The sequence below is a fragment of the Pan troglodytes genome, chromosome X (assembly GCF_028858775.2).
Source record: "Pan troglodytes isolate AG18354 chromosome X, NHGRI_mPanTro3-v2.0_pri, whole genome shotgun sequence".
Classification (NCBI taxonomy): domain Eukaryota; kingdom Metazoa; phylum Chordata; class Mammalia; order Primates; family Hominidae; genus Pan; species Pan troglodytes.
In genome coordinates this window covers 13,185,497-13,213,413 of record NC_072421.2, presented here as the reverse complement: position 1 = coordinate 13,213,413, position 27,917 = coordinate 13,185,497, and the positions used below count along the sequence as shown (strand labels likewise).

At 40.6% G+C, this 27,917-nt stretch overlaps 1 protein-coding gene across 7 annotated transcripts in view; it reads right to left on the bottom strand.

The window, feature by feature from the left end:
- Positions 1-27,917, bottom strand: part of FRMPD4 (FERM and PDZ domain containing 4) — an 836,494-nt gene that overhangs the window by 88,248 nt on the left and 720,329 nt on the right. For all 7 annotated transcript variants that reach the window (XM_054676434.1, XM_054676435.2, XM_016943101.4 and 4 more), the window contains 2 exons: positions 25,015-25,175; positions 20,019-20,121 (listed from right to left, as the gene is read on the bottom strand). In XM_054676434.1, the coding sequence (XP_054532409.1) occupies positions 20,019-20,121; positions 25,015-25,175 (264 nt within the window). The remainder of the gene's footprint in view (positions 1-20,018; positions 20,122-25,014; positions 25,176-27,917) is intronic.

Here is a 27,917-nt window from a genome sequence, read left to right as displayed (position 1 = left end):
TGCTATAATGAGAAATTATTTTATGAGACCATGGAAGAGATTTGACTACTGATTGGATATTTGATACTATTAAGAAAATATTGTTAATTTGTAAGGTATGATAATGGCATTGTGGGTTTTTATTTTTTGTAAAGAATGCTTATCCTTTAGAGACACATACTGAACTATGGATGAAATAATGTGATGTCTGGGATGTGCTTCAATGTCATCTAAGGGTGAGAAAGTACCTTGGCATGTGGGGTATGGTGTGTGGTCATGAGTTGATGACTACTGAAGTTGGGTGATGGGAACATGGGTTGACCATTTATATACTGTTCTCTAACCTATGATTCTGTTCACAACTTTCCATAATGAAATTTCTCTAAAACAACCTTTAGCCAAGAATGACCAGCTGTAATGGCAGTTGTTTCCTCTGCTTGATTAGGCTTCAGTCTATTCATTTATTAACGGCTACCCAATTTCTTTTGCAGAACCAACCTTTCCCACTCTCAGCTGCTGAAAATCCACATGGGGCTCACCCTATCTTCTTTTCTCACGGGCAGGAATACGGCCCAGACCTGGCCCCTCCTAGCATATTCCACCCCCTGGGTAGCAGTGATTCATTTAGAGGTAGACAGTCACCATACTGGGCCAGTATAAGCTCTGTTTGGGAAGTCCGGTTGGACTCACTGGGAAATGATGGCGTTTCACCCCCTCGAGTTGTTAGGCTGGTAGCACGCAAACCTAGAGCTTCTGTAAATTCTTAATGCTACTTGGAGAAAGCTCTCCTGAAAAAGAAGCCAACACAGGAAAGTGGGCAGAGACAGAGAACAGAGGATTCCTGATACCATCAGGCCTCAACACCCCACTTCCCTTGTGCCTCACCAGCTCCACCCGACACTCTTTTGAGTTCTGCCAGCCAGGAAATTCACTTTTTTCCTTAAGCCATTTTGCATTGTGTTTCTTTCACTTTCATCTGAAAGGCTCTTACTAGTTACGGCTATGCTACTTTTAAGACATACTGTATATCTGAGAGCCCAAGGAGATGGACTTTGGCCAGGTGCGGTGGCTCACGCCTGTAATCCCAGAACTTTGGGAGGCCCAGGCAGGAGGATTGCCTAAGGTCAGGAGTTCGAGACCAGCTTGGCCAACATGGTGAAACCCCATCTCTACTAAAAATACGAAAATTAGCCAGGCGTGGTGGCACGTGCCTGTAATCCCAGCTACTCGGGAGGCTGAGGCAGAAGAATCGCTTGAGCCCTGGAGGTGGAGGTTGCAGTGAGCCGAGATTGTGCCACTGCACTCCAGCCTGGGCGACAGAGCAAGACTCTGTCTCAAAAAAAAAAAAAAAAAAAAAAAAAAAGAGAGATGGACTTCATAGAGAAAAGAAAACTATAGGGGAAGGCTACCTTTAAGGGCCTCTCACATATTGTATTACTTTGTCAAATAATGGAAACCAGTAGCTCACTGTGCTTAAGAAAAATAATACATGTAGCGTTCAAGGGGCAAGAAATGTGTGGTTTTTAAAATTTTTATCACACTTTTAGAAGCTTTCTCCAAATTTGGTACTTTTTATTATAAATCCTAAGAGTGGTTTCCTTTGTTACTGTGTTTGGTTATTCAGTTTTGAAATTATCAAGCTGCATGTTACCCAGATACCCTGAAGTGCTCTACCAAAAAGAACATTCCAAATGGCATTTATGGAATTCAAAGTGAGCTGATATTGCCGATTGCATTCAATGGCAAACAGCCTGTTCCACCTCTAATATCGTTGATTTAACATTAAATATAAATGAAAACACCCTGGGGGAGAGTTTCAGAGCATGTGATCAATTCAGCTCTGACATGCTTCTTATAAAAATGAAGAATGCTCAGCCCACAAAGCTATCCCATTTATTAGACACAGACATATAGACTATTTTGTTCATAAAAATATAAATAGAACAACAGCAAGGAGCTAAAAGAGACAGAAGAATGTTTAACGGTGATAATTTCTTACATGGGGGAAAAATAACAAATCTTTTGTTTTCCAGGTTCTTTTTATTATTTGACCCAGAATTGGTAAGCAATTTTGCCTTAGTTGTTTAAGTGTGAAATACTCAAAATTTTTTTAAAGAGCAAAGAGTGCTCTTTACAAAAGTGAAATCTTATTTGGAATAATAATATATTACAATCGTTTCTGTCTAATGACAAGATTTATAAATTTTTTGTACCTTTCTGTCTAACATATGTACCACATAGAAGAAATGAATCTATATTTTATCTTTAAGTTGTTATCAAGTGGTTTTTAAACTGCTTTTTATTGTCTACTACACGGTGGTAAATAACTTGGTGCACATAATAAAGACTGATTTAAACTACATCAAATGTGAATAAGTGAAGATGTTGAAATAAAAATGAAGTCTTATTGGAATAAGTCTGATTTGACAGACATGAGCTCCTATGTTTGTAGGTGGAATCAAAACAAATTTCAGAGTGAAAAAGGGCACTACTTTCCAGGCTTCTGTATTTTGTCTAACATTAAAAAACAAAACAAAACTATGTCGTGTGTACAAAATGTTTATCCATAACACTAGTTGTGAGAAATATCTCATTTCTTATTTTTTCTAAATAATGTATCTCTACTCTGAGCCCCTGCCCAACAGGCTGATGGGAAACATAGTTATGTCTTGGGACATTTTCCCCCTCACCCAGGTCATACAAGGTTTTAGGGGATGCTACTCAGCTCTCGCCATTCAAAAGGGTCCTCTGGTGGTTAATCCACACCAGCTACTGAAGACTGGCCCACACATTGTCTAAGGATTCCTGGAAGGGGGTTTAAGGGTTCCTGAAAGTCAACTTGGACCTTTAACATCATAGCTAGGGCCTTTCTTTCCCTGAGCTGCATCTGGGAAAAGAGATGAGACTAGTTTCTTTCCTAAAACTCACCTTGTTATCCCTCTATTCACTTCCTGTCACCCAGAGTGGCAGCATGGTTTAAGAGAAAGTACATATACAGATAGACACTGGGTTTACCTCCTGGCTTCATCAAGTATTGCTCAACTGACCTTCAGCAAATTACAGAGCTCACTAGTATAGAATCCTGTACACAGTCAGCACTTGTCTAATCCTGTTTCCTCAACTACGAATCAGTCCAATTACGCCCCTCACAGAGATGTGTAAGGATTTGGTGTATGCTGCCCAGAGGAGGGCTTAATAAATGGTGGCTGCTTCCTTTTTTCTTTTTAGAAAAAATTCGGTTCAAGTGTTTCTTTCAGCAGCTTCTGACTGCACGAAAAAACACGCTAGCAAAAGGGTGGCAAGGGAGTACAAAATCCTTTTTTTGTATCTTTCTTGTTCAAGGAATCCTTTTCTGCCTCATCCTGCCAAGACCCTTTTGAAGATCCCATTTATAACTAAACTCTACTGCCTTAGTATTTCATTTCTGAACATGATGGTCTCTGCTAGTACATTATCTGGATTCCTGGTAGGGAGAGAGTAGATCTTGATCATTGCTACCTCCCTGCTCCCTGTTCCATTGCTTGGGAACAGGGAGAAGGACTTGCCTCATTACCACCTCCTCTCTTCTCAACAATAGCATAAATGAGCTGCCATTTTGGAACATTCCCACCATTGGGGAACCATTCATCTACAGGAATTTGAAAATTGTATCCTCTTGAGAAAACAGTGAGGTGCATCTTCTACTGTTAATAGTATATTTAAGTTGTAAAGCTTTTATAATGATCATCTCTGACGGCTCTCAATGGAGTGGAAGCATCCCTCAATGATTGGGGATCACCATCAGGATTAGTGGATGGGGTCACAGAAGTTAAATGTCCTTCCATTGAAGGACAGACTTGTACAATGAAGAATGGTCTCTCACAGAATGCCTATAGTCTTCCCTTCAAACCTTTTGGGGGGATGAGGACCCTGAAGGTGTCACAGGTTCAAGTTGGGAAATCCCTGGTGTAAAGCCATGATCTTGTCTCTCCCAGATGCATGTCTCTTTCAAGCTACCACATCTCTGCATCTTAAGGACAGGAAGGGGACGCAGGGAGACTACATAGCTTGGATGCTGGTTCAGTCAGGAGACAGGAGGCTGTTAATCTGCAAGTTCACATGTAAATCATGCACATAATGCATAAATATAACTCCACACAAAAGGGCAATAAACACTGCACTTTCCCAGGGGAAATACAGGTTATTGAGTTTAATGTGAAATTAGAGGTTGGTGGGCATAAATGTGGCTCTGATTATGCTGGGTATATGATCTGACACTGGATTAGGCAGCATGGGGGAAGGTTAAATGCAGGTTAATTCCAGAATAGTAATTTGAACAATTTAGCAAATACTTCATTTCATGAATGAAGCCTGAGGTGACATGAAGAGGTTGAGAACCCAGAGGTTAGTAAAAGTGAGGCAGATGGAGATAATATAGTTAACAACACTGATGAAGTGATGGAGACATTTGAAAAATATGAGGTCAAGGCTAAAATCAATGCATATGGAAAAGCGTGAAATGAGCAATGAACCTGCTTCAGGTACAGTGCTGAACAGAAAACCAAACACCGCATGTTCTCACTCATAAGTGGGAGTTGAACAATGAGAACACATGGACACAGGGAGGGGAACATCACACACCGGGGCCTGTTGTGGGGTGGGGGGCTAGGGGAGGGATAGCATTAGGAGAAATACCTAATGCAGGTGATGGGTTGATGGGTGCAGCACACCACCATGGCACATGTATACCTATGTAACAAAGCTGCACATTCTGCACATGTACCCCAGAACTTAAAGTATAAAAAATTCTATCAATTAATTTAGATTTGGTTACAAGAATAATAAATTATAGTAATCTTTTTAAAGGTGGGTAGTATTAAATTCCCTTTTATGGCTCTTTCGGCAAACACTTCTTTCTTTCCAATTCTATTCTGAGTACAGTGGTAGGCCTGAAGGCTAACATAATTAATAAAACATAATCTGTGCAGAGACTGGCAATATGCTCAGCCAAACTGCTCCCTGCACTGCCTGGGTGCACAGCTACACCATGCTTAGCTTCCTGGGCAGGTAGATCCATCTATATGGCTGGTTTCTTGCCAAAGGAAGGGGAGGAAAAGTGCTGTACACCTCTTTTGTAAAACCCTTCCATGCACCCTTGTATCATCTTCCCCTTCTGCCAGTTTGACAAGGACAAACTGGGAGCTCTGTGTTGAAGATTTAAGAGCCATAAAATGAAGAAGGTCTGGGCTGTTTCTCCGGATTACCCTCTGAAGGAGAGCTGTCTACCAATCAGGAGGACCCATTATGGACTTTATGTGATTGACAAACTCCTATTGTGATGGAAACTCTGTATAGTTTTGGGTTTTTTACAAGATAGAGCTACCCTAATATTGGCCATTATCATTAGGAAACACACAGAATTGTGACAAAGAAAGACAAGTTTGCAAATAGTGACAACATTGTGTTGTATAGATTATAAGCAAGGTGTAAATCCCTTTCAGTGGGTAAAAATATGAGTGCAAGCCACCCTGGGGGGTGGATTACAAAGGGTCATGGAAGCCATCACAAAAGTCTGTGATGTTTATCATTTGTTTGTTTGCTTATTATTTTTCCTATCTGTCCACTTTCTGAAAAGGATTTTAGGTGGCTACAGAGTTCATAATAATTGCTTTATTGTCATTATTATTTCTAGCTAAAAGCCTCTGCTTCATTTCTCTTCCTCTATACACTCTTATCTTCAGGTTGGTCTCTTTAAGCTTCATTGGTTGAGGTCAAAGGGCAACAAACAAGGCCTGTGGGCTAAATTTGCCCTCTCCCCATCCCCATTTCTGTAAATAACATTTTATTGGAATAGAGCCATAATAATTTGTTTATGTATTAATATCATCTATGGCTGCTTTTGCACTACAATGGCAGAATTAAGTTGTGACAGAGACCCTTATGGCCTGCAATGCGTAAAATATTTACTATCTGGGCCTTTTAAGGGAAAAGTTTGTTCATCCCTGATTTGGGTCATTCCTAACCTAATCTCGACCCAAGCAGGGCACATGCCAATGGCCCCTGAATTTCTTCACATCCCCTTCACTCATATATGACAGAACAGTGAAGTCACTCTGGTTCCTGTCACCATGTCACACTGCTGCACACCTATGTGTCCCCAAAGTCAAGTTCACTGCCAAACTCTCAGTTTCAGTGCCGCAAGGCTGAGTCTAGGTATGTTTACAAACCCTGAGTCTTAGAGCTTTTTAACTGCTTTTCAAGTTATCTTCATCCTGAAAGTCTTGAATTTCCACCCAGATTCCTCTCTTTGGTTTTGATTGGATACCCAGGCTTGTGCTCCAATCTCCTACCCTGCAATTTCCAGAGCAGTAATGACAGCATCTGACACAATGACCTAACTTGCTACAGGCCACAAAGTGCTTCATGTACATAATCTCATTCCATCCTGAGACAAAGGCTTGGAAGTACAAATTCTTAGCCACATTTATAGACTAGGAGACTAAGACCCTGAGACTTAAGTAATTTGATCATGATCATTCAGCTATAGTGATGCCGCTGGTAATAACCTTGATGAGGACAATGATAATTCAAATGTATTAAGAGCTGACTATGTGCTCTTACTCCGCTAAGAGCTTTACTTACTCTGTTTTATTTAATTCTTCCAACAATTGTATAAGATAGGTCTTCATGTTATAGGTGAGGAAACTGAGGATTATATAAATTAAGTTCCTTGTGCAAGTCACAAACAGCTAATACATTACAGAGGTAGAACTTGAACTCAGATTTTTCTGACTTCTACCCCCCCATGTCTTTTCATTGGGTAGCACACAGCAGGATAATATTTTGAAATAGTCACCAAAGTTTCCCTCCCACCCCCATACCTTTCGTTCCTTTACTCTGTTCCAGCAGCTCTATTTCTTTGCCCATTTGGTCAGCCAGATCATATAACACTCATTACTTCAGGAAAGGATTGTTACAGAAGAAAGTAAAGAAATATCTAGGTTTTAGAAACTGAGGGTAAAAGCTGTAAGCTAGGATGCTGATATGGTTTGGCTGTGTCCCCGCCCAAATTTCATCTTGAACTGTAGCTCCCATAATTCCCATGTGTTGTGGGAGGGACCTGCTGGAAAATAATTGAATCATGAGGGCAGTTTCCCCCATACAGTTCTTGTGGTACTAAATAAGTCTCATGAGATCGAGTGGTTTTATAAGAGGTTTCCCCTGTTGCTTTGCTCTCATTCTCCCTTGTGCCACTATGTAAGACGTACCTTTTGCCTTCTGCCATGATTGTGAGGCTTCCCCAGCCATGTGGAACTGTGAGGCCATTAAACCTCTTTTTCTTTATAAACTGCCCAGTCTCAGGTATGGCTTTATTAGCAGTGTGAAGACGGACTAATACAGATGGTTATTACATAAACCAGAGTAAAGCTTAGTCCTCCCCAGAATGGGGATTAGTCTGAGGATGGGGAAAATGGGGTGAACTACAGGACAAGCAACGGGCCCAGACTTGTAGTTGCCTGTGAAAGGGCAGGCATGCTCCTTGTCTTTTCAGAAGCTGATTCTCCAGGAAGAACCAACTGGGAACCCCCAGATAGCCTTGAAGAATTAAAGAGCACAGCAACCTGTGCCTACTTTTCTAGTCAGAACCCTGGGAAGGTGACAAGATTCTGGAGGAAATTAGCCCCAGAGACTATTCTATGTCCCACAATGGCTCAGGAGTGACAAGTGCATGCAAGATGACAGAGAAGTGGCTAAGGGAGGGTTGACAATGGTGAACAAGGGGTGACATGTTGGCTTCCTTTCTAGGTGAGTAGTCAAAGACAGACCAAATGGGTACAAATATATCTCAGCAAGTTCTGGTAAGACAGATGATGTGACCGAGGAGTGGATAAACTTCACATCTCCCAATGCCTCCTCTCATTAAAACAACCCTCTACAGGTCGACTCAGCTCTAAGGAAAACAGGATGAACTGATCATACACTGGAATAGGGATTTGAAATAAATATTAGATTATTATAGATAATATATAGATAATGTTACACTTCTCTCACATCTGAGTGTGTGGCCTGAGATTCTTGCCCACCACACCCACCCACTGTGTTATCTGTAAAAATAGATTTCGCTGTAAGCTCCTACAGCTCTCTGTTCTCTCTAGGCAATAAGGTTTATACTTTGGTTCTGGGCGTGTTCTGACCACAGGGAAAATACACAGCCTCACCAAAATGATTTTTTTTTGTCTTTTCATCTACTTATAGAAAAGGCAGGCAATCACTTGCCAATTTGTAGTTCCAAAGGAAGAACAGAACATGGCACTGGTTCAATAATTATCTCCTTCCATTTTTTTCTTAATAAAGTAAGATGTTAAGACATTCAGTAGTGTCAACCATATGAGATCATTGAAAACATGCCCTAATTTAAAATTTATTCTGATTCTTCAATCTTTAACATTCATTTTCCATACATGAGTTGCATAAAAGCATCTAGAGTAGTGAAGAGACTTAATAAGTAAGTGGGACATGGTCATTAACAAAATCTAAGGACATTAAGATAATCTGGGTGAAGTCATTTTTCTTATTAATTTCCGTCATTATATATCATTATAGCTTTTATGAACTATGCTCCCAAATCCCTTTTTCTACTTCAGCCTTGTTATAATGTTTTCCCACACTTTCCATTTTCTAGAATCACCAACCTCTTTCTCCTCAGGCTCTGTAATTTGCAATTATCAGAAAACGTGTATGCTGCAAGTGTGTATGAGGTGAGATTACAATTTGTAGTGTCAGCATACCATAGAGCTGTTTCTTTTGTGTTTTCACTGGAGTTGCTTGCTGGTCTTAATAAGGCCTTATTATATTACACATCATTGTGCATATTTTATGTGTCAGATACTTGGCAGATGTTCTTTGCTTTGTTGTTATTATTCTTATTATTTTTTGAGATGAAGTCTCTGTCGCCCAAGCTGGAGTGCAAGGGCATGATCTCGGCTCACTAAAACCTCCACCTCTCAGGTTCAAGTGATTCTCCTGCCTCAGCCTCCTGAGTAGCTGGGACTACAGGCATGCGCCACCATGCCCGGCTAATTTTTGTATTTTTAGCAGAGAAAGGGTTTCACTATGTTGGCCAGGCTGGTCTGGAACTCCTGACCTCAGATGATCTGCCTGCCTTGGCCTCCCAAAGTGCTGGGATTACAGGCGTGAGCCACCATGCCCGGCCCTGCTTTGTTATTTTACTAAGCAGCATCATGGTGCACCTAAGTCCATCTAACATTAGGCAGGAAGATGACCTTTCTAATATAGTCTTCTGCAGACAGAATGCCCCTGGAACATGATCTGATTTGACTTTCCATTATAATTCTGATGAGGTGGGACTGATGAAAAGACAGGTGTGCTAGGATCTAATTTTTGGATGGATCCCTTCTAAATGGCCTATTTTGCTCTGAATCATCTTGCCAATCTCCCATCGACTGCAATAAGCAGGTACTCCTGACAACTCCCTACTAAAATCAAGGCAACTGCTTAGCAATCCTGGGATAGGAGACAGACTACTTGTGTATAATCCAAAAAAGGGAGTGTGTCTATGGGGCACACAAGATAAGACTCAGGTTCTAAAGCCCAGTTACAGCTCTGTCATTTGCTGGGCCCACCAAGTAAGAAAAACTTAATGTGCCACATGGTTAGACTTGGCCCACTTTGGACCACTAGGTCCTGGTTTGTAGGGTTTCTGCTGAGAAATCTGCTGATAGTTGTATTGGCTCTCCTTTTAATATAGTGTGTTTCTAGTTTCTTGCTGCTTTCAGAATTTTTTCTTTGTCTCTGATTTTTGGTAGTTTGATTAATATATGTCTTGGTGTACTCCTCTTTGGATTGATTTTTTTTTTTTTTTTTTGAGACAGGATCTCACTTTGTCACCCAGGCTGTGCAGTGGTGCCATCATAGCTCACTGCAGCCTCAACTCCTGGGCTCAAGTGATTCTCCTGCCTCAGCCTCTTGAGTAGCTGGAACTACAGGTGTGTACCACCATGCCTAGCTAATTTTTAAAATTTTTTTGTAGAGACCAGGTCTCACTATGTTGACCAGGCTGGTCTTAAACTCTTGGCCTCAAGTGATCCTCCCACTTTGGCCTCCCAAAATGCTAGGATTACAGGTGTGAGTCACCATGCCCAGCCTTTGGATTAAATTTGATTTGGAAATCCATATGCTCCCTGTATCTAAGTGTTGCTATCTATCCCCAGATTAGAAATTTTTCCACTATTATTATTTTTTAATAAACTTTTTTTATTGATACATAAGAGATGTGTGTATTTTGGGGGTGCATGTAATATTTTGATATATTCATATAATGTGTAATGATCAAATCAGGGTAATTGGGATATCTGTCATCTTAAACATTTAACTTTTCTTTATACTGGGAACACTTGAGTAATTCTCTTTTAGCTATTTTGAAATATACAATAGATTACTGTTAACTGTAGTCATTCTGCTGATCTATAAAACACTAGGTCTTATTTATTCATCTAACTGTATTTTTGTACCCATTAATCAACTTCTCTTTATCCCTCCCTTCCCTGCACCCTTCTCAGCCACTGGTAACTATCAATGTACTCTCCATCTTCCTGATATCCAGTTTTTTAGCTCCCATATATTAATAAAAACATGCAATATTTGTTTTTCTGTGTCTGGCTTATTTCACTTAACATAATGAACTGGAGTTTCATCCATGTTGCTGCAAATAAAGGATTTTTTTTTTATTGCTGGATAATATTCTACCGTGTATATATACTACATTCATTTTCTTTATCCATTCATCCATTGATGAACACTTAGGTTGATTCCATATTTTGGCTATTGTGAATAGTGCTGCAATAAACATGAGAGTGCAGATATCTCTTTGATAGATTGATTTCCTTTATTTTGAATATGTATCTAGTAGTGATATTGCTGGATAATATGGTAGTTCTATTTTTAGTTTTTTGAGGAACCTCCATATTGTGTTCCCTAGTAGCTGTACTAATTTACATTCCCACCAACAGTGATGGTATGAGGGTTCCCCTTTCTCAACATCCTCTCCAGCATTTGTTATTGCCTATCTTTTAATAAAAGCCATTTTAACTGTGGTGAGATGACATCTCACTGTGGTTCTGATTTGTATTTCTCTGGTGATTAGTGATGTTGAGCATTTTTTATATACCTGTTGGTCATTTCTATGTCTTCTTTTGATAAATGTCTATTCAGATCTTTTGCCCACTTTTAATTGGATTATTCTTTTTTTTCCTATTGAGCTGTTTGTGTTCCTTATATATTATTATTATTAATCCCTTGTCAGATGAATAGTTTGCAAATATTTTCTCCCATCCTATGAGTTGTCTTTTTACCTTGTTGATTGTTTCCTTTGCTGCACAGAAGATGTTAGCTTGATGTAATCTCATTTGTCAGCCATTATTTTTAAAGATATACTTTCTGGCCCCTTTTCTCTTTCTTCTCCTTCTGCGATTCCTATTATACAAAGGTTTGAGTATTGTCAAACTAACTATTGAACAAACTAACTATTGTTTGACTATTATTATTTTGTTAATTGTTTTCAGGCTGTTTTGTAGTGCCTTTGTCACTTCATTCCTCTCTTGCTGTATTCTCCTGTGATTTGTTAATATTTTGTAATGATATACTTTGATTCCTTTCTCCTTATCTTTTGTGTATCTACTAATAGTTTTTTCTTTGTGGTTACCATGAGGCCTACATAAAACACCTTATAGTTATAATAGTTAATTTTAAGCTGATAACAACCTAATTTCAATTGTATACAAAACTCTACACGTCTAACTCTCCCTGCCCCCAAATTATATGTTATTGATGTAATACTTTACATGTTGTATTTTCATTAACAAGTTGTAGCTGTAGTTATTTTTTAATACTTTTGTCTTTCAACTTTCATACTGTAGTTAAAAGTGATTTATACACTACCATTACAGTATTAGAGTACTCTGAATTTAACTATGTAGTTCCCTTACCAGTGAGATTTATACTTTCATGTTTTCAGGTAGTTACTTAGCATCCTTTCATTTCAAATTAAAGAACTCACTGTAGCATTTCTTCTAAGGCAGATATACTGGCAATGAACTCCCTCAGCTTTTGTCTAGGAATATCTTTCCGTCTCTTTCATTTCTGAAGGACAGCTTTGTTGTGTATAGTATTCTCTTTTTGAGATGGGATCTCACTGTGTTGCCCAGGCTGGTCTTAAACTCCTGGGTTCAAGTGATCCTCTAGCCTCAGCCTCCCAAATAGCTGAGACTACAGGTGGGTGTCACTGCCCCTGGCTAAGTATTCTTGGTTGGCGGTTCTTCCTAGCATTTTGAATATATCATCCATTCCTGGCCTGCAAGGTTTCTGATGAGCAATCCACTGATAGTTTTATAAGGGTTTTCTTGCATGTGACAAGTTGCTTTTCTCTTGCTGCTTTCAATATTATATGTCTGTGTTTGGCTTTTAAAAATTTGGTTATAATGTGTCTTAGAGTAGTCTTTGGATTGATTCTGCTTGAGATCCTTTGATTTGTATAAATCTGGATGTCCATATCCCTTCCAAGATTTAGGATGTTTCAGCCATTATTTCTTTAAATAAGCTTTTTCCCCTTTTTTCCTTTTCTCCTTCTAATATTCCCATAATGCATATATTCATTCAATTGATGGTATCTCATAGGTCCTGTATGCTTCCTTTACTCTTTTTTATTCTTTTTACTTTCTGTTCCTCTAACTGGGTAATTTCAAATAGCCTGTCTTCACATTCGCTGATTCTTCTGCATAATCGAGTCTGCTGTTGAAGCTATTAAAATGTTCAGTTTTGTCATTGTATTCTTTAGCTCCAGGATTTCTGTTTGGTTCTTTTTATAGTTCACCTCTCCTCTCCTCTCCTCTCCTCTCCTTTCCTCTCCTCTCCTCTTTTCTTCTTCTTTCCTTCCTTCCTTCCTTCCTTCCTTTCTTTCTTTCTTTCTTTCTTTCTCTCTCTCTCTCTTTCTTTCTTTCTTTCTCCCTTCCTTTCCCTTCCCTTCACTTCCCTTCCCTTCACTTCCCTTCCCTTCCTTTCCTTATTACTTCCTTTCCTTTTTCCTTTCTTTTCTTTTCTTTTCTTTTTTTGAAACAGGGTCTGGCTATGTTGCCCAGGCTACAGTGCAGTGGTGTGATCTTGGCTCACTGCAACCTCTGCCTCCTGGGCTCAAGTCATCCTCCCACCTCAGCCTCCCAAGTTGCTGGGACTACAGATTCGGGCCACCACATCTGGCTAATTTTTGTAGAGATGGGGTTTTGCCATGTTGCCCAGGCTAGTCTTGAACTCTTGGGCTCAAAGCCATCTGCCTGCCTTGGCCTCCCAAAGTGCTGGAATTACAAATGTGAATCACCACGCCTGGCCTGTATTTCTTTATTAAACTTTTTATTTTGTTTATGTATTGCTTTTTGTTTTTCTTGGTGGTCTGTGTTCTCTTGTATCCCATTGAGCTTCATTAAGGTGATTATTTTGTATTATTTTTCATGTAATTTATATATCTCAAATGATATATCTTAGGGGCTGCTTATTGAAGCCTTAATAGTTTCCTTTTGTGGTGTCATGTTTGCTTGATTCTTCGTGATTCATGTAGCCTTGAGTTGGTATCTGTGCATTTGAGAGGGCAAACATCTCTTTCAGTCGTTTTTTTGTTTGTTTGTTTTGTTTTCTTTTTTTTAGACAGAGTCTTGCTCTGTTGCCCAGGCTGGAGTCCACTGGTGTGATCGTGGCTCATTGCAACCTCTGCCTCCTGGGTTCAAGCGATCCTCCCATCTCAGCCTCCGGCGTAGCTGGGACTACAGTCACACACCACCACAGCAGGCTATTTTTTTTTCCTTTTGTATTTTTAGTAGAGACTGGATGTCACCATGTTGACCAGGCTGATCTCAAACTCCTAACCTCAAGTGATCCACCCGCCTCGGCCTCCCAAAGTACTGGGATTACAAACGTGAGTCACTGCACCCGGCCCTCTTCCAGTCTTTATAGGCTGGTCTTTATAGACTGGTTTCAGCTAGTAAAGACCTTCTCTTGTTGATTTATGAGATTGCCTCTGCAATTTTAGTGGAGCCAGATCATGTGACTACTGCTGTATTTGCAATGGGGTCTGCTAGATTTCCAGTTTTACAGACTGGTCTTTATAGACTGGTTTCAGCAGGTAAAGACCTTCTCTTGTTGACTGATGAGATTGCCTCTGCAATTACAGTAGAGCTAGATCATGTGACTACTGCTAGATCTGCAATGGGGTCTTGCAATGGGGGGTAGGCCTATTTCCAGAGCCTTGGGAGAGCATGGATCCTATCTCATTCCTGAGTGGACTGGAATGCTTCTAGGATCTTCATTAATTGGGCTGATGCTGGGACAAGGTTCCACAGATCATTGGCCTGTTACTAGGTACACAGATCATTGTAGCTTCCACCAGATCCCTGGGAGGGTTATTGCTGGACCATTGGGTAGGTTTCTGAGTAAGCATAACTGGTCCTGGACTGTGGTTGAGAGGGGCTGGAAATGAGTCATAGGGCTACTTCAGGGTCCACAGTCAAGATCAAGATCTGCAGGCCTGCTTCTGGGGACACAGATGGACATGCTTCCTCGTGGTTTCCTGGGTGGGAAGGACTGTGGCTGTGCAGGGCTGGAGCTGGATCACAGTGTTGCTTTAAGATCTGTAGTTGGACCAAGGCTAGCAGGCCTGCCTGTGGTGGCACAAATGGGCATGTCACTCAACAGGTCCCTAGGTGGAGTCGGGGAATCAGGACTGCTCCTGAATACCAGATGAGAGTGGCTGGAATTGAGTTTCAGGGCTGTTTCAGGATCTGCAGTTGGATCAAGGTTGGCAAGTCTGCCTCTAGGGCACAGAGAAGCCTGTCTCCCTGACCATGGCTGAGAGGAGCTAGGGCCAGGTTATGGGGCCACTTCAGGATCCACATTCAGATGGAGGTCAGTAGGCCTGCCTGAGGGGACACAGGGTGTCCCTGGGTGGGCATGACTGCTCCTAGATTATGGCTGAGAGAGGCTGGAGCTGAATTATGGGGCTGTTTCAAAATCTGTGGAACTAAGTTCATTAGGCCTACGTCTGGGGGTATGAACAGGCCTATTTCCCAGCAGGTCCCAGGACAGGTGGGACTGCTCGCAGACAATGGCTGAGAGAGGCTGGGGCTTGGTCACAAGCCACTCTAGGGTCCACAACTGGGGCCAAGGTCAGCAGATCTGTTACCCAAGGCCCAGGTAGGTATGACTCTTCCCGGGTCCCTTGATGGATAATGCCAGTGGTAGGACTAAGGCCAAACAGGGCTGTAGCCAACTCCACGGGGGGATGTGGTTGTTTCTGGGTCTGTATTTGGGATCATAGTCAGTGAGTCTGCCACCAAGGCCTGGGTGGGTCTGCCTTCTCAAAATGGCCCTCCTCAGTCTTGGGCTCCACCAGGGTTTAGTGACCTACTTGGATTCCAAAACTCCCACAAAGCCACTTTTGTCCATAGGTGGCTGCCAAATTATAGTTGCTATGGGGGATATCAGTGGGGGACCTCATTTTGCCACCTTGTTAATGTCACTCCCCTATCATTTATTCTTATTTCTTATTACAGTTACTTTCTTATTGAAAGAACACTACCGCTACCCAGGAAAGCTCTCCAATTCCCAGGGTATTAGTATAGAAGGGGTGACATGTCTGACAGATGTGAGCAACCCTCTGTAGATAAATAGCCATAACTATAACACTGCTCATCAATTAGATTAGTAGGAATAATCAACATAAATAGTGGGAGAAGGCAGATGGAGGGATAGTTAGCTGCCCTATTACAGATGTTGGGAGAAAGGGGAATTAGTCTCCAGTTTGACCATTGTACCTTCTTATTATGGGATGGGCAATTTTCCACTTCAACTGCTTTGATAGAAAAGGATAAGAGCAAGTTGTTTATAAGCTTGACTCTTCAATGTTAGCATCTGGTACTGAGGAAGGGGGAGAAGGGGAGGAAGAGAGACAGCATTCTTAGAGTCTGCTGCCCCGGCTCTAAAACTGGGACTAACTTTAGGGAGTCAAAACCCATTCTAATATTGTATGCAGAACTTTGTATACACGTGGGTTTCTCTGGATGGAGGGAAAAGTCTATGGCATTTATCAAGTTCCCAATTGCATCTCTAATCCAAAAAATCTAGTGCACCCATTCTAACAGGAGTTAGTAGATTTATGTTGCTGCCTTGAAGGACCAAATTTTGAGGTTGTGATTCGGGACAGCCACCTAGGCAATGGTTTTTTTTTCAGTATCTGCAGGTTGGAAAGTGAGTGTCCATCAAGAAGGTCTGGGGTTTCTAGGGTCAAAGGAAAGATCTACTTTACAACTCCCTTCTCATGCATAAACCTGCCCTTCCACTTCGCGTTGATGGCTACTCTTTACCAGCATCAATAATATCCCTTAATACACCATCCATCTCCACCAAACATTCCTACCAAATACTACCCTCGCCAACAGCATTGTCCAGTCATAAATATATGGAAATTAATTAGAATTCTTCTCTTTGAGGGCAAGAATCATGCCTACGTATCTATACATGCTCAGTGCCTTATATGATGTCTGTTAATCCTCAATAATTCTTTGTTGAAGTCAAATGAATTTAATTGGGCTGGCTAGCCGTGGGAGTGGGAAGGCAAGGCACAATTCATAATGTTTCTATGGGCAATAATACTTCTTACTTTTTAAAAACAAAATTTTGGAGACTGCTTTCAGTTAATTAGTCTAATTGTGAAAAGAAAATTATCCTTAGATGCTTTTAAAGAAGAAAGATATGGCAATTTGTAAAGGGCATGGATTCTTCAAAGATTTTAGTCCTCAAACACCATTATACAGTCTGAGTTAGAGTTAACAACTTAGAAGACTATGAAGTGAACAGAACTCATCTAATTTCAGTGCAGCAATTATAGCTTTTTGAGACTACATGAAAAAACCAAAATGTTGTTAGTATAGCAGTAAATTGGTCTCTGCAAAACTCTTTCATTTTCTCAAGAAAAAAATAATTTTCCATAATAGAGTAACCAAATGATAAGAAAAATAATCCACCAAGAAACACAAATGGATCTGGGAACAAAAAATGATCCATGAACACATGCTGCAGTGGGGGAAAAGGAACAAAACAAGACTACACCACTAAAGCAAGCAAATGGATGCCAATTTTTAAAGAGAGAATTTTACAGTGTTATCAAAATGATGAGTGTTTTTCCAAATTTCCTTAGTGGCTAAGAAAATGGGATGTTTTTTATTATACAGAAAGGGAATTTATCTTGTGTAAGATATAGACCTTAAAACATATATCAGCTGAGGAGCCCAGTAAAAAGGGGATTATTTTACAAGAGCTAAGTGTTTAGGTTAGTACACATTATGGCAGATAGATGACTAAACTTATGGGAAGGCACAGGAATATTTTGTAATGTGTGATCATTTTCATTAGTGAGACATACATTATTTTAACATTGTGGTTTAGTAAGAGTGAAAAGGTTGTGAGCCAGACAGTTTCTGTTGCAACTACTCAACTCTGTTATTGTAGCAGGAAAGCATACATAGATAAAATGCAAATGAGCAAACATGGCTATACCCAGCAAAATATTTATGGATACTAAAATCTGAATTTTATATGATTTCCATGTGTCACAAAATATATTTTTTCAACTTTTAAAAAATCGTTTAAAAAAACCTACCTTTCTTAGCTGATGGACTTTGCAAAAACACGTGGCAGGCTGGATTTGAACTTGGAGCTGTTTGCCATCCTCTCTTTTAACTGGTTCATTTTATTATATGTAAAGTTCTATAGAGAGCGCTTTGTTTACAGATATGCCATTTTCTTCTATAAGCGTTAAACCAGAAATAAAATATCTTTCTTGGAAATAATCTTTCTAAATGTCCCTGGAACAACTGCTAGGAAGTGATCACACTTTCAGATAGGTTTTTCTCTGTCACTGCCCTGCAGCAGGCAATTAAGTCACAGCCAACCTAAACACAGATATTTTATTTCTTCTATCATCCTCCAGGCACAAAAATCAATAGGACTAATCACAGAGGTGCGCACCTAGGGGAAAACAAAACATCCATGCAACTTCTGCCATCAAGCCCAAACATGGCATTCCAGGATGCAAGCCGATAGAAGGCTCAGAGCCTGCCTAGATAAGGTATGCCCCTGCTGACACCCACACACATCTCAAGAGAGAAGTTATTCCAGATGAACACTGAAGCTCCTTCCCAAGGGCTCTTACATACAGAGTCTTTCTATATTCTGGCTCCCCTTGTCCATAGAAAGATTGGAGACATTCTCAGGTCTTGTTCCCGATGCATAGTGAATATGACACAAGTCTCAGTGTCTGCTCCTGTGTAAGACCATTCCTTGGAGATCTGGATGCCCCAGGAGTACAAGTATGACTTTTCTAGCCATCTGGGAAGACTCCATTAAGCCCAGACTGAAGTAGACTGACTGTCTTAGTCTATTTGAGCTGCTACAACAAAGTACCTTAGACTGGGTAATTTATGAATAATTGAAATTTATTTCTCACAGTTCTGGAGGCAGTGAAGTCCAAGATCTTCCAGTAGATTTGGTGTTTGGTAAAGGCCACATTCCTCAAAGACAGTACTTTGTCACTGTGTCTTTACATGGGAGAAGGAGCAAGGCAATTCTCTTCAACTTTTTATAAGGATACTAATCCCATTCATGATGCAGAGACCTCATGACTTAATCACTTCCCTAAAGGCCCCACCTATTAATACAATCACACTGGGTATTAGGTTCCAACATAAAAATTTTGAGGGGGCACTAACATTCAGACCATAGCAGTGACCAACCATTGCAGAGTTTCCCTGGGACATGGGCCTTTTAAATGCTAAAACTAGGATGGTTTCTTACTCTAAAAGTAAGTGCCTTCTCTTTCTATTTCTCTTTTTGCTCCTCTCCCAGTTCTTCCAAGAGTGCTTGACCCTCCAGAACCTCTTTGTGAAGCAAAAGCTGAACTAGGCTTGAGAAAGAAACTTTCTCTGAAAGACCCCAGAAATACTCCACTTAGTGCCTTTCCCAAAGTACAGATGTATTAGGTTGGTGCAACAGTAATTGAAGTTTTTGCCATTATTTTCAATGGCAAAAACAGCAATTACTGTTGCACCAACCTAACACTTTCCATAATGAGTAAGCATAAATGTTAGGAAATCCCCTCTTCAGTGAAAAGTGTTCTGATAACCTCAGCTTTGGCTTCAATCTTGGTTGAAAATATGAGTTTATAAAAGACAAATGTCATGTCTCCTTATTCCTCAACACTCCCATAGTATGAATGGATCCATTCATATGATAGGCCCAGCTTCTTCATTTGAAAAACTTCTAAAGAACTCTTTTCCCCTAAATTCACTAAGGAGGTATAACTCCAGTGGGCTTCTAAAGGGATTCTTGACCAATATTTTTTAACATAACATAAAATACATTTTCTGGTGCCCCATTAAGAATACCACATAACAAACTACTTATATTTACAATAAAACTAAACCAATAAACCACTTGTATTTTGTAAACTCTTAGCTTTGACCTAATTATCCTATTGCCACAGTTGATAATCTCAAATTTCAGTAATGAAGCACTTAGTCAAATATGAAGTATCAGTGAACTGTATGTTTGTATATCCATGGGATTATGTATATAAAATTACTCATCACTTATGCTGAATTCAGGTATTGCGTTTTGATCTCCCTGATTATGAAAAATCAATGTGTTAGTAATTCTGGAAGGAAAAAATGAACCTTTGGATATAGGAGTCATAAAAATTTTAAACTGAGGCATATGTACCTTCAATGTTAACAGAGAGTGGACAATTAGGAGTTTTGTGTTTATGGAGAATGTGTTTTGATATTACAGATCAGTGTCAGCAGCATTTCCAACCATGTGTATGTGTTGGCTTGCATTTCCACCCTAAATTGTCCCACAGGAGGCTCTTCCTCTGCTAATTGAGACCTCAGAGCTGTGCAGCAGCCTTCAAGGCAGAACAGGACACAGGTGAATGAGTCACTCACCTGACCAGGTCGATGACCCGCTCTCTGGGTGCAGCGCTGACCGGTTCATCATTAATCATTACAATCTGATCTCCCGGGATCAGCTTGCCTTCAGAGGGGCCACCTGGAGACAAATAGAATGAAGCACAGGTGAGAAGACCATTAGCAACCTATCCCAAGCCTCCTCTCCTGATCATGATTCACTGTGAGCAAATGGTGCTATCAGCAAAACCGAAACCCAACCACACTTGGGTGTTCTTTGGACAATTCTGAGGCCCAGGCTTTACCCTGACCAGTTAAATCAGAATCTTTCGGGATGGGACCCAGGCATCCACATTTTTCTAAAACTTTGCAAGCAAGGTCGAGACTCAGTCTAGCAGTGCTTCTCACACTTTATGGTGAATCACCTGGGGATCTTGTTACCATGCGGGGGTGCAGGGTGAGATAATGCAGTTCTCACAAGCTCCCAGGTGCTGCTGATGCTGCTGGTCAACAGGCCATATTGTGTGTGTGTGTGTGGTGAGGCCCCTAGAAGGAGCTATTCTCTCAACAGGTGGCCAATCAGTTGTGTTGATACCCTGTGGCCAAAGCTGCAACAATTCGGCACAGCTGGATTCAAACAAAGGTGCATTTATGTACTTATTACAAGTAGGGAGACAGCATACTGTGGGGAATCGTAAGATATCTCAGTAAAAGGGTGTTCGGATGTGAAGGTGATCTGGCTGTGACATCTGTTGCCCCATTGATCGCCAGGGTTGATTCAGCTGATCTGGCTGGCTAGGCAGGTGTCCCCTTCCTCCCTCACAGCTCCATGTGCATCCCTCCAGCAACCCTCCCACCTCAGCCTGCTGAGTAGCTGGGACCATGGGCACACACCACCCACCCGGCTAATTTTGTTTGTTTGTTTGTTTATTTATTTATTTTGAGATGGAGTCGTGCTCTGTCGCCCAGGCTGGAGTGCAGTGGCACGATCTCGGCTCACTGCAAGCTCCGCCTCCCGGGTTGATGCCATTCTCCTGCCTTAGCCTCCTGAGAAGCTGGGACTACAGGCGCCCGCCACCATGCCCGGCTAATTTTTTGTATTTTTAGTAGAGACAGGGTTTCACCGTGTTAGCCAGGATGGTTTCGATCTCCTGACCTCGTGATCCACCCACCTCAGCCTCCCAAAGTGCTGGGATTACAGGCGTGAGCCCCTACACCCGGCCCTGTTTATTTTTTGTAGAGACAAGATCTCACTGTGTTGCCCAGGCTGGTCTCAAAATCCTGGGCTCAAGCAATCCTCCCACCTCAGCCTCCCAAAATGCTGGGATTACAGGCATGAGCCACTGTGCCTGGCCCTTTTCTCTTTCCGTTGTTTCCAAGAAGGGAGTAGGAAACTAATATTTGTTGAGCGTTTATTATGCCCCAGGCAATGGGTTAAATTCTTGGCCTAGTAACTTCACTGAATACTATAATCCCTTCCATATAATGAGATAATTGAGGCTTACACAGGTTAAAGAATTGACTTGAAGGAAGGACTAGATCTTAGCTTGGACTCTTCCAAGTTCAGAATGGTGAATGTCCCTTTTGAATTTGTTCCTATAATTCAGAACCTAGTCACTGCCAGGTTTCTTGACATATAAACTTAAAATCACATCTGAGTGAAGCATACATCTGTATTTAAGTAAGATATAAAAACAATTACCTGAATTAAGCTCTAGACATGTGCAATTACCTCCCAAATATTGATATGGTAGCGTATGGTACTATAATTTTAACTATATTTCCACAGGTCTGACTCTGGGTGATAGTTGCAGCTGAAACGCTATCTTTCAAATATTATTGCTATTACTTCATTTAGTAATTGAAATGAAGACTTCATACCCAGAACATGGAACTGAAAGTAATTCAGTTCTCTACCCACCCAGATACGAGGCATATGTGTCATTCAAGCTGTAGCATAAATTTGTCTTCCTTCCGGGAAGTAAGAGAGTAGGAGAAACTTAACGTGTCCTCATATTACTGATACAAAATATTCATTTTACAGATGTGGGATTCAGTGTTTGCACAGATAAGGAACTCAGAAAAAACCACTTGGGAAACTTATTATAAGTATTATGTGCAAGTAATCACTCAAATTCAGTCAAACAAATGGTTAGCAATCAAACGCTGATCAAATACAGAAAAACTTTCAAAGTAACTGAAGGACGAATGTTAACTATTGTAATAAGAAAACCACTCTCAGATTAACATACTCTTATGTTTGACCCATGCTTTTTGATCAAATGAAACTGTTCTTGTCTAATCAAGCAACTTTAATCAAGAATTCTGGAGAAGAAACACACTGTCCCATCCAAAATACAAAACAGTGGCACACTTCAAGAGAACTGTCTCATGGCCTTTACTTTGAAGTCTGGATTGCCTACTACAGAAAATCTAGTCACGCACTGAAATCACTTGGGACTTCTGTAGAGTCATTTTTATGATAGACACAGCTTGTTTGACCAACGTTTTCACTCATAACAATAACTGGAAATAGTACTCTTTGACTTTTGTTTTTACCTTTTTTCTACTCTTCTCAAAATTGTGTAAGAGTAGGTATTAGTGTCTTTGAAGCTAAGGAGAATTGAGGGCAAGGAAGGAGAGAGGTTGTAGAAACAGTGAGATGATATCAAAAAATAAAAAATAAGACTTGAATCTTCATTCAGCTCCTGGGAAGACACATACTTCGGAGAATCTCATAATCAGAGATGTTAGATTATCCCAATATTATAAAACAGCATGCCAAATATTATTCCATTTAGGAAAAAATGTGTCTGCATATACATACATACATCTATATATATGTATTATGTATGTATAAAATACATGATCTCATATGTATTACATATGTGTGTTTGTGTATGCATGGAATTATATCTACTATACATATTATTGCTGTCTACATCAATAATGGCTATATCTTGGTAGTAGGAATTTAGGTGATTTTTTTTTTTACTTTCTCCTCTATACTATCTACATTGTTTCTATTTTTTTTTTTTTTTACAAAGCATGTTATCATAAGAAGCAACAGATCTGTTTTGAGAATTCTCAATTGTGTCGAGCTCAACAATCTTACACAGAGAACTAAAATATGATCTACGTTTAATGAAATAAAAAAGTTTAGCAGATAGCACAAGTCTAAAGTGGTTAATTATTTGTGGTGCTTGCCCTGGGGCATATTATGTCAAAATAATGAAAAATGAAACCAAATTTTAAAATCTATACCAGGACACTACTTGAGTTTCGTTTCCCTTAATTGAGACACTCAACTGGCCAAACATTTTAGAGTTAAATAACAATAACAATAAAAATAAACATCTATGGAATGACCAGGATGTGCCTGGCACTCTTCTAATTTATTGCATCCTTTCCATAGCCCTACAAGGTAGATACTACTCTGATCCCCATTATACAGAAGATGTAGAGAAGTTACATCAAACTGAAATGCAGGGAATTTAACATGGAAGCTAAAAAGTCTAAAAAGGGGCAGAGGTAGGAGTCAGATTCAGGCAGTCTGATGCCAGAGTCTGTGTTCCTAAGTGTAGTACTTTACTGCTGAATCCTGTTACTGATTTGCAAAATCCTGTGAAGAAAGGGCATGGAAGATAATTCCCCTTTTTTTCTGAAAATAAATCCAATATGAGTCCATTACAGTAAGTATATAAATACATATATAATAAATAAATAATAAAAGCACATTGTTTCTGGAAAGGTAAAGGCAGCCCACTTCAGGCGACTGCATCATAGTCCATTGTATTCAGCTGTGTTGACAGTGGAACATCTGTATACTGTAATATGAAGATTGAGGGAAAGTACATTAATTATCTAATCATATTGTAGAATTTTAAAGATTTGACATATACTGTATTAGTCAGCATTTGCTGGATAAAAAATCACCCCCAAGCTCAATAGGTGACCAATGATCATTTCTTCTCATGCTTATGGGTCTTTAGGATAACCACAGGCTGGTTGATTTCAGCCAGGCTTAGCTGGACAGTTGTGTACCAAACTGCAGATGAGGCTGTACTTGGCTCCCCACTGCAGGCTTGCTGCCTCGTGTGTTCATTATGGGGCTCATATGGAAGAGATCACAGATACCTGGGGAAAACTCTTTTTTTTTTTTTTTTTTTGAGACAGGGTCTCACTCTGTTGCCCAGGCTGGAGTGCAGTAGCACAATCTCGGCTCACTGCAACCTCTCCCTCCTGGGTTCAAGCGATTCTCATGCCTCAGCCTCCCGAGTAGCTGGGACTGCAGGCAAGCGCCACCACACCTGGCTAATTTTTTGTCTTTTTAGTAGAGATGGGGTTTTGCCATGTTGGCCAGGCTGGTCTCGAACTCCTGGCTTCAAGTGACCCACCAGCCTTGGCCTCTCAAAGTGCTGGGATTATGGTGTGAGCCACTGCACCCAGCCAAAAACTCTCTTCTTATAGCCATGGCAGAAGCTCAGGAAACAAGCTCAATCGCACAAGCACGTCTCAAGCCTTTGCTTATGTCATCTTTGCTAATATGCCGTTGGCCATTGTCAATCACCTGGTCCAGCCCAACAGCAATGGAGTATGGTTTTCCCTTTATTCTGCCTCTAATGAGAAGGGAGGGGAGTGCATACTTGTGAAATAATCCAACTAGCCCTATGACTAAATCCTACTGTAACCACTTCCTCCTTTTTTTCACTAAGGAATTCATCATGGGCTTACTGTAATACAGTACAGGGCCTGCCTCTTCTTGTCTGCATTCATAAGTTAAGAAGTGATTCATTTCCATGGTTATAGATGATGGCTCAGTATTTTCCTGAGTCTGGTGATAATGATGGATTTGGCAGTTTAAAACCTAGTTTGAGCAAGCATTTCTGTTCCTCTGGTGAAGTGACTCTATCCAGGTTTTGGAAAAACATATCCAGCTTTCACAGCCTGGACACTTATGAAACTGAACAGTAGTTATTCAGGCAGGGTGTGGCAGACAGTCCCAGGAAACCAAGAACTGGGATTGGGTGCTTACCTGGTGTTACTGAGCGAACGACCACTGGCTTTTCACTCCCTGCCACAAAACCAAATCCCAGCACGGGGTCCCTTCTCATCTCCACCTTCCGAGGAGCTGGAGGGATGATTTGGCAGCTCTCTAACCGAGGGTCGTCAAAAGGGATTGCCTGTGTCATGTGACTGTGGAGAAAGCACATACAAGAGAAACAAGGCATCAATGTATGTCTTAGGCATTGGCCTGGCAATCATATTCTCTTTAATTTCAAAACCTGTTTTTTGGTAGAGAGTGAGGAAGATCTGGGGAGACCCATAGTCATGCTTCTTTCGTGGCCCACTTGGGCCAGTTTTGCTTCAGGCTTTTGCATTGGCTGTTCCTCGAACTTGGAATGCCTATCCTGCAGATATGCGTATGGCCCAGCCTCACCTCGCTCAAGCTTGTGCTCACATATGACCTTGAAGAGGACTGTCCTGGCCATACATTTTAAAAATGCAACCCTGCTCCCCAACATGCCTGATCCCCTTTATGCCCTTCTACTTCTTTGTTCCCCACAGCACTAATCACATGCTAACGTGCTGTAGAATGCAGTTGGCTCTTGAACAACACAGGTTTGAACTGCACAGGTCCACTTATACATAGATTTTCTTCCTCCTCTGCCACCCCTGAGACAGCGAGACCATCCCCTGTTGTTCCTTCCCCTTCTTAACTTACTCAATGTGAAGACAATGAGGATGGAGAACTTTATGATGATCTACTTCTACTTAATGATTAATAAATATATTTTCTCTTCCCTATGACTTTCTTAATAACATTTTGTTTTCTCTAACTTTATTGTAAGAATACAGTATATGAGTATAATGCATATAACATACAAAATATATGTTAATCAACTGTTATGTTATTGGTAAGACTTCTGGTCAACAGTATGCTATCAGTAATTGAGTTTTGAGGGCATCCAAAGTTATACGTGGATTTTTGACTGCATGTGGGGTTGGCGCCCCAAGCTCCATGTTGTTCAAGGGTCAACAGTATACTTAATTTTATGGTTATTTTTGTTGTTTTGCTCTATACACGGGAACATACACTCTATGAGGGCAAGGAACTTGGTTTTATTCACTGATTTATCTCAGGTGCCTAGAACTATATCTGGCACATAGTACATTCTCAATTAGTACTTGAATTAATAAGTAGAGAAAAAGAGATTTCTTTGTGAAAAGCTGTTAAGTTATAACTGATATGCTTAGAAACAGCCTCAGAGGGTTTTAGACATTTAGAAGGTAATACCTATGGCTTCTGGCCCCAGTAAAATTGAAGTGGATTATTTTGGTGGTGACACACTATCCTGTTGTCAAATACATCTCCATTTCCAAAGAAGTTGAGAACTTAACTCTTGGCATTTGTTCTCCGGAAAGATTTTCAAGTGGTTCAAATGAATCTTTTCATTAACACCTAAACTTCAGAAGTCTTATCAATAATCCCAACTCAAAATTTGTATAGCATTCAAAAATTTTCAAAATACTTCCACAAATACCTAATTTGATACACAAATTGAGAATGAGAGGGCAGAACTGGTATTATTTTGTGGATTTTACCAATAAGAAAACTGAGATCAAAATACTAGTTTATTGTCACTAAGGGCCCATGGCTGGTATGCCAGAGGGTTGGGCCAAAGACTCACTCCCATGACTCTTGATGAAGTCTTCACTCATGCACATTGTTCAAGGCAGCCTTCTTTTGGGGAAAAGTTATTAGTCTGAATAATAGAAATCTCCTTAATGTAATGTAAGCTAAGATTATTTCAATGACACGGGTTTAATTCAAATTTCTCTCCCTATAATCTTCTTCAATAAGTAAAAGAAGATCATTTAAAAATATCTTGGAAGATGCTACTCTATATGCCATCTGGACAACATATTGTTCAATGTAATAAAGAAAGATAGCAAAGAAGGAATCCTGTTGTCTTTCTGCATAATTAATAAGAATGAGGTAAGATCAATGACAACTCCTAAGATCTTTCCTTTAGGTATATATCACTATCTAGGAAAACAAACATTTAAAATCCATTTTAAACAGAAAGGAAGTGTCTTTTCGACTTAGCTTCTTGGGAGGTGGAACGGTAGGAAAAAGAGAAGTGTTAGTTGAGAACTAACATGTTGTGCACCATGTGCTAACACTCATCTGTTACCTTATTTCATTCTTAAAATTCCCCTATGATGGAGGCAGTTTTACCCCCACTCATTCCTTCTTTGCAAATGCCAAGATAGGAAAAATAACTTGGCCAAGGTCACGCTTTTCTCAGGTGTAAGCCAGGTGCAATCCATACCAGGTCTTCTGATTTGAAGTGTGGGGCACATTAGATAATTTGCAGAAACAGTGCAAAATGAAAATGTGGAGCCTCTCATTCAAACATGAGTAATTTCAAGACAGCAGAACATTAAACCCAGCCCAGGGTCCTGTGTCACTGCATGGGTCACACACCCGTGATGCTGGCCCCAGTATTGTGCTATCCCCAGTGTCTCACCACCATTCTATCAATAGAAAAGTCCAGGCTGAGATTGGTGGCATTATAGGGTGGGTGCAGGTGTTTTTCGGGACCCAGAGATTAGACACAGCTACCATGATATGGTATATGCTTGGGATGGATGAAGAGAGGTGGGCAGAACTCAGGTGGGCAGGAGATCAGACGGAGATTCCTGGGTGTCAGAGGACAGAATTCCAGACCCTGAGTGAGCCAGCAAAACCAATGCAGTGTGAGCCCCAGTGACCAGGGTAGGAGCCTCAGACAAGGCCCCAGGCTGGGAGGCACTAAGACACAGGGAAGAAGTGGGAAGGCCAGGGCTGGAACCCAGGACACTAGTAGGACCTCTGATACTCCCACAGTGGACCCCAATGGGTGGGAACTTGACCTTCAGACATTGATCCCT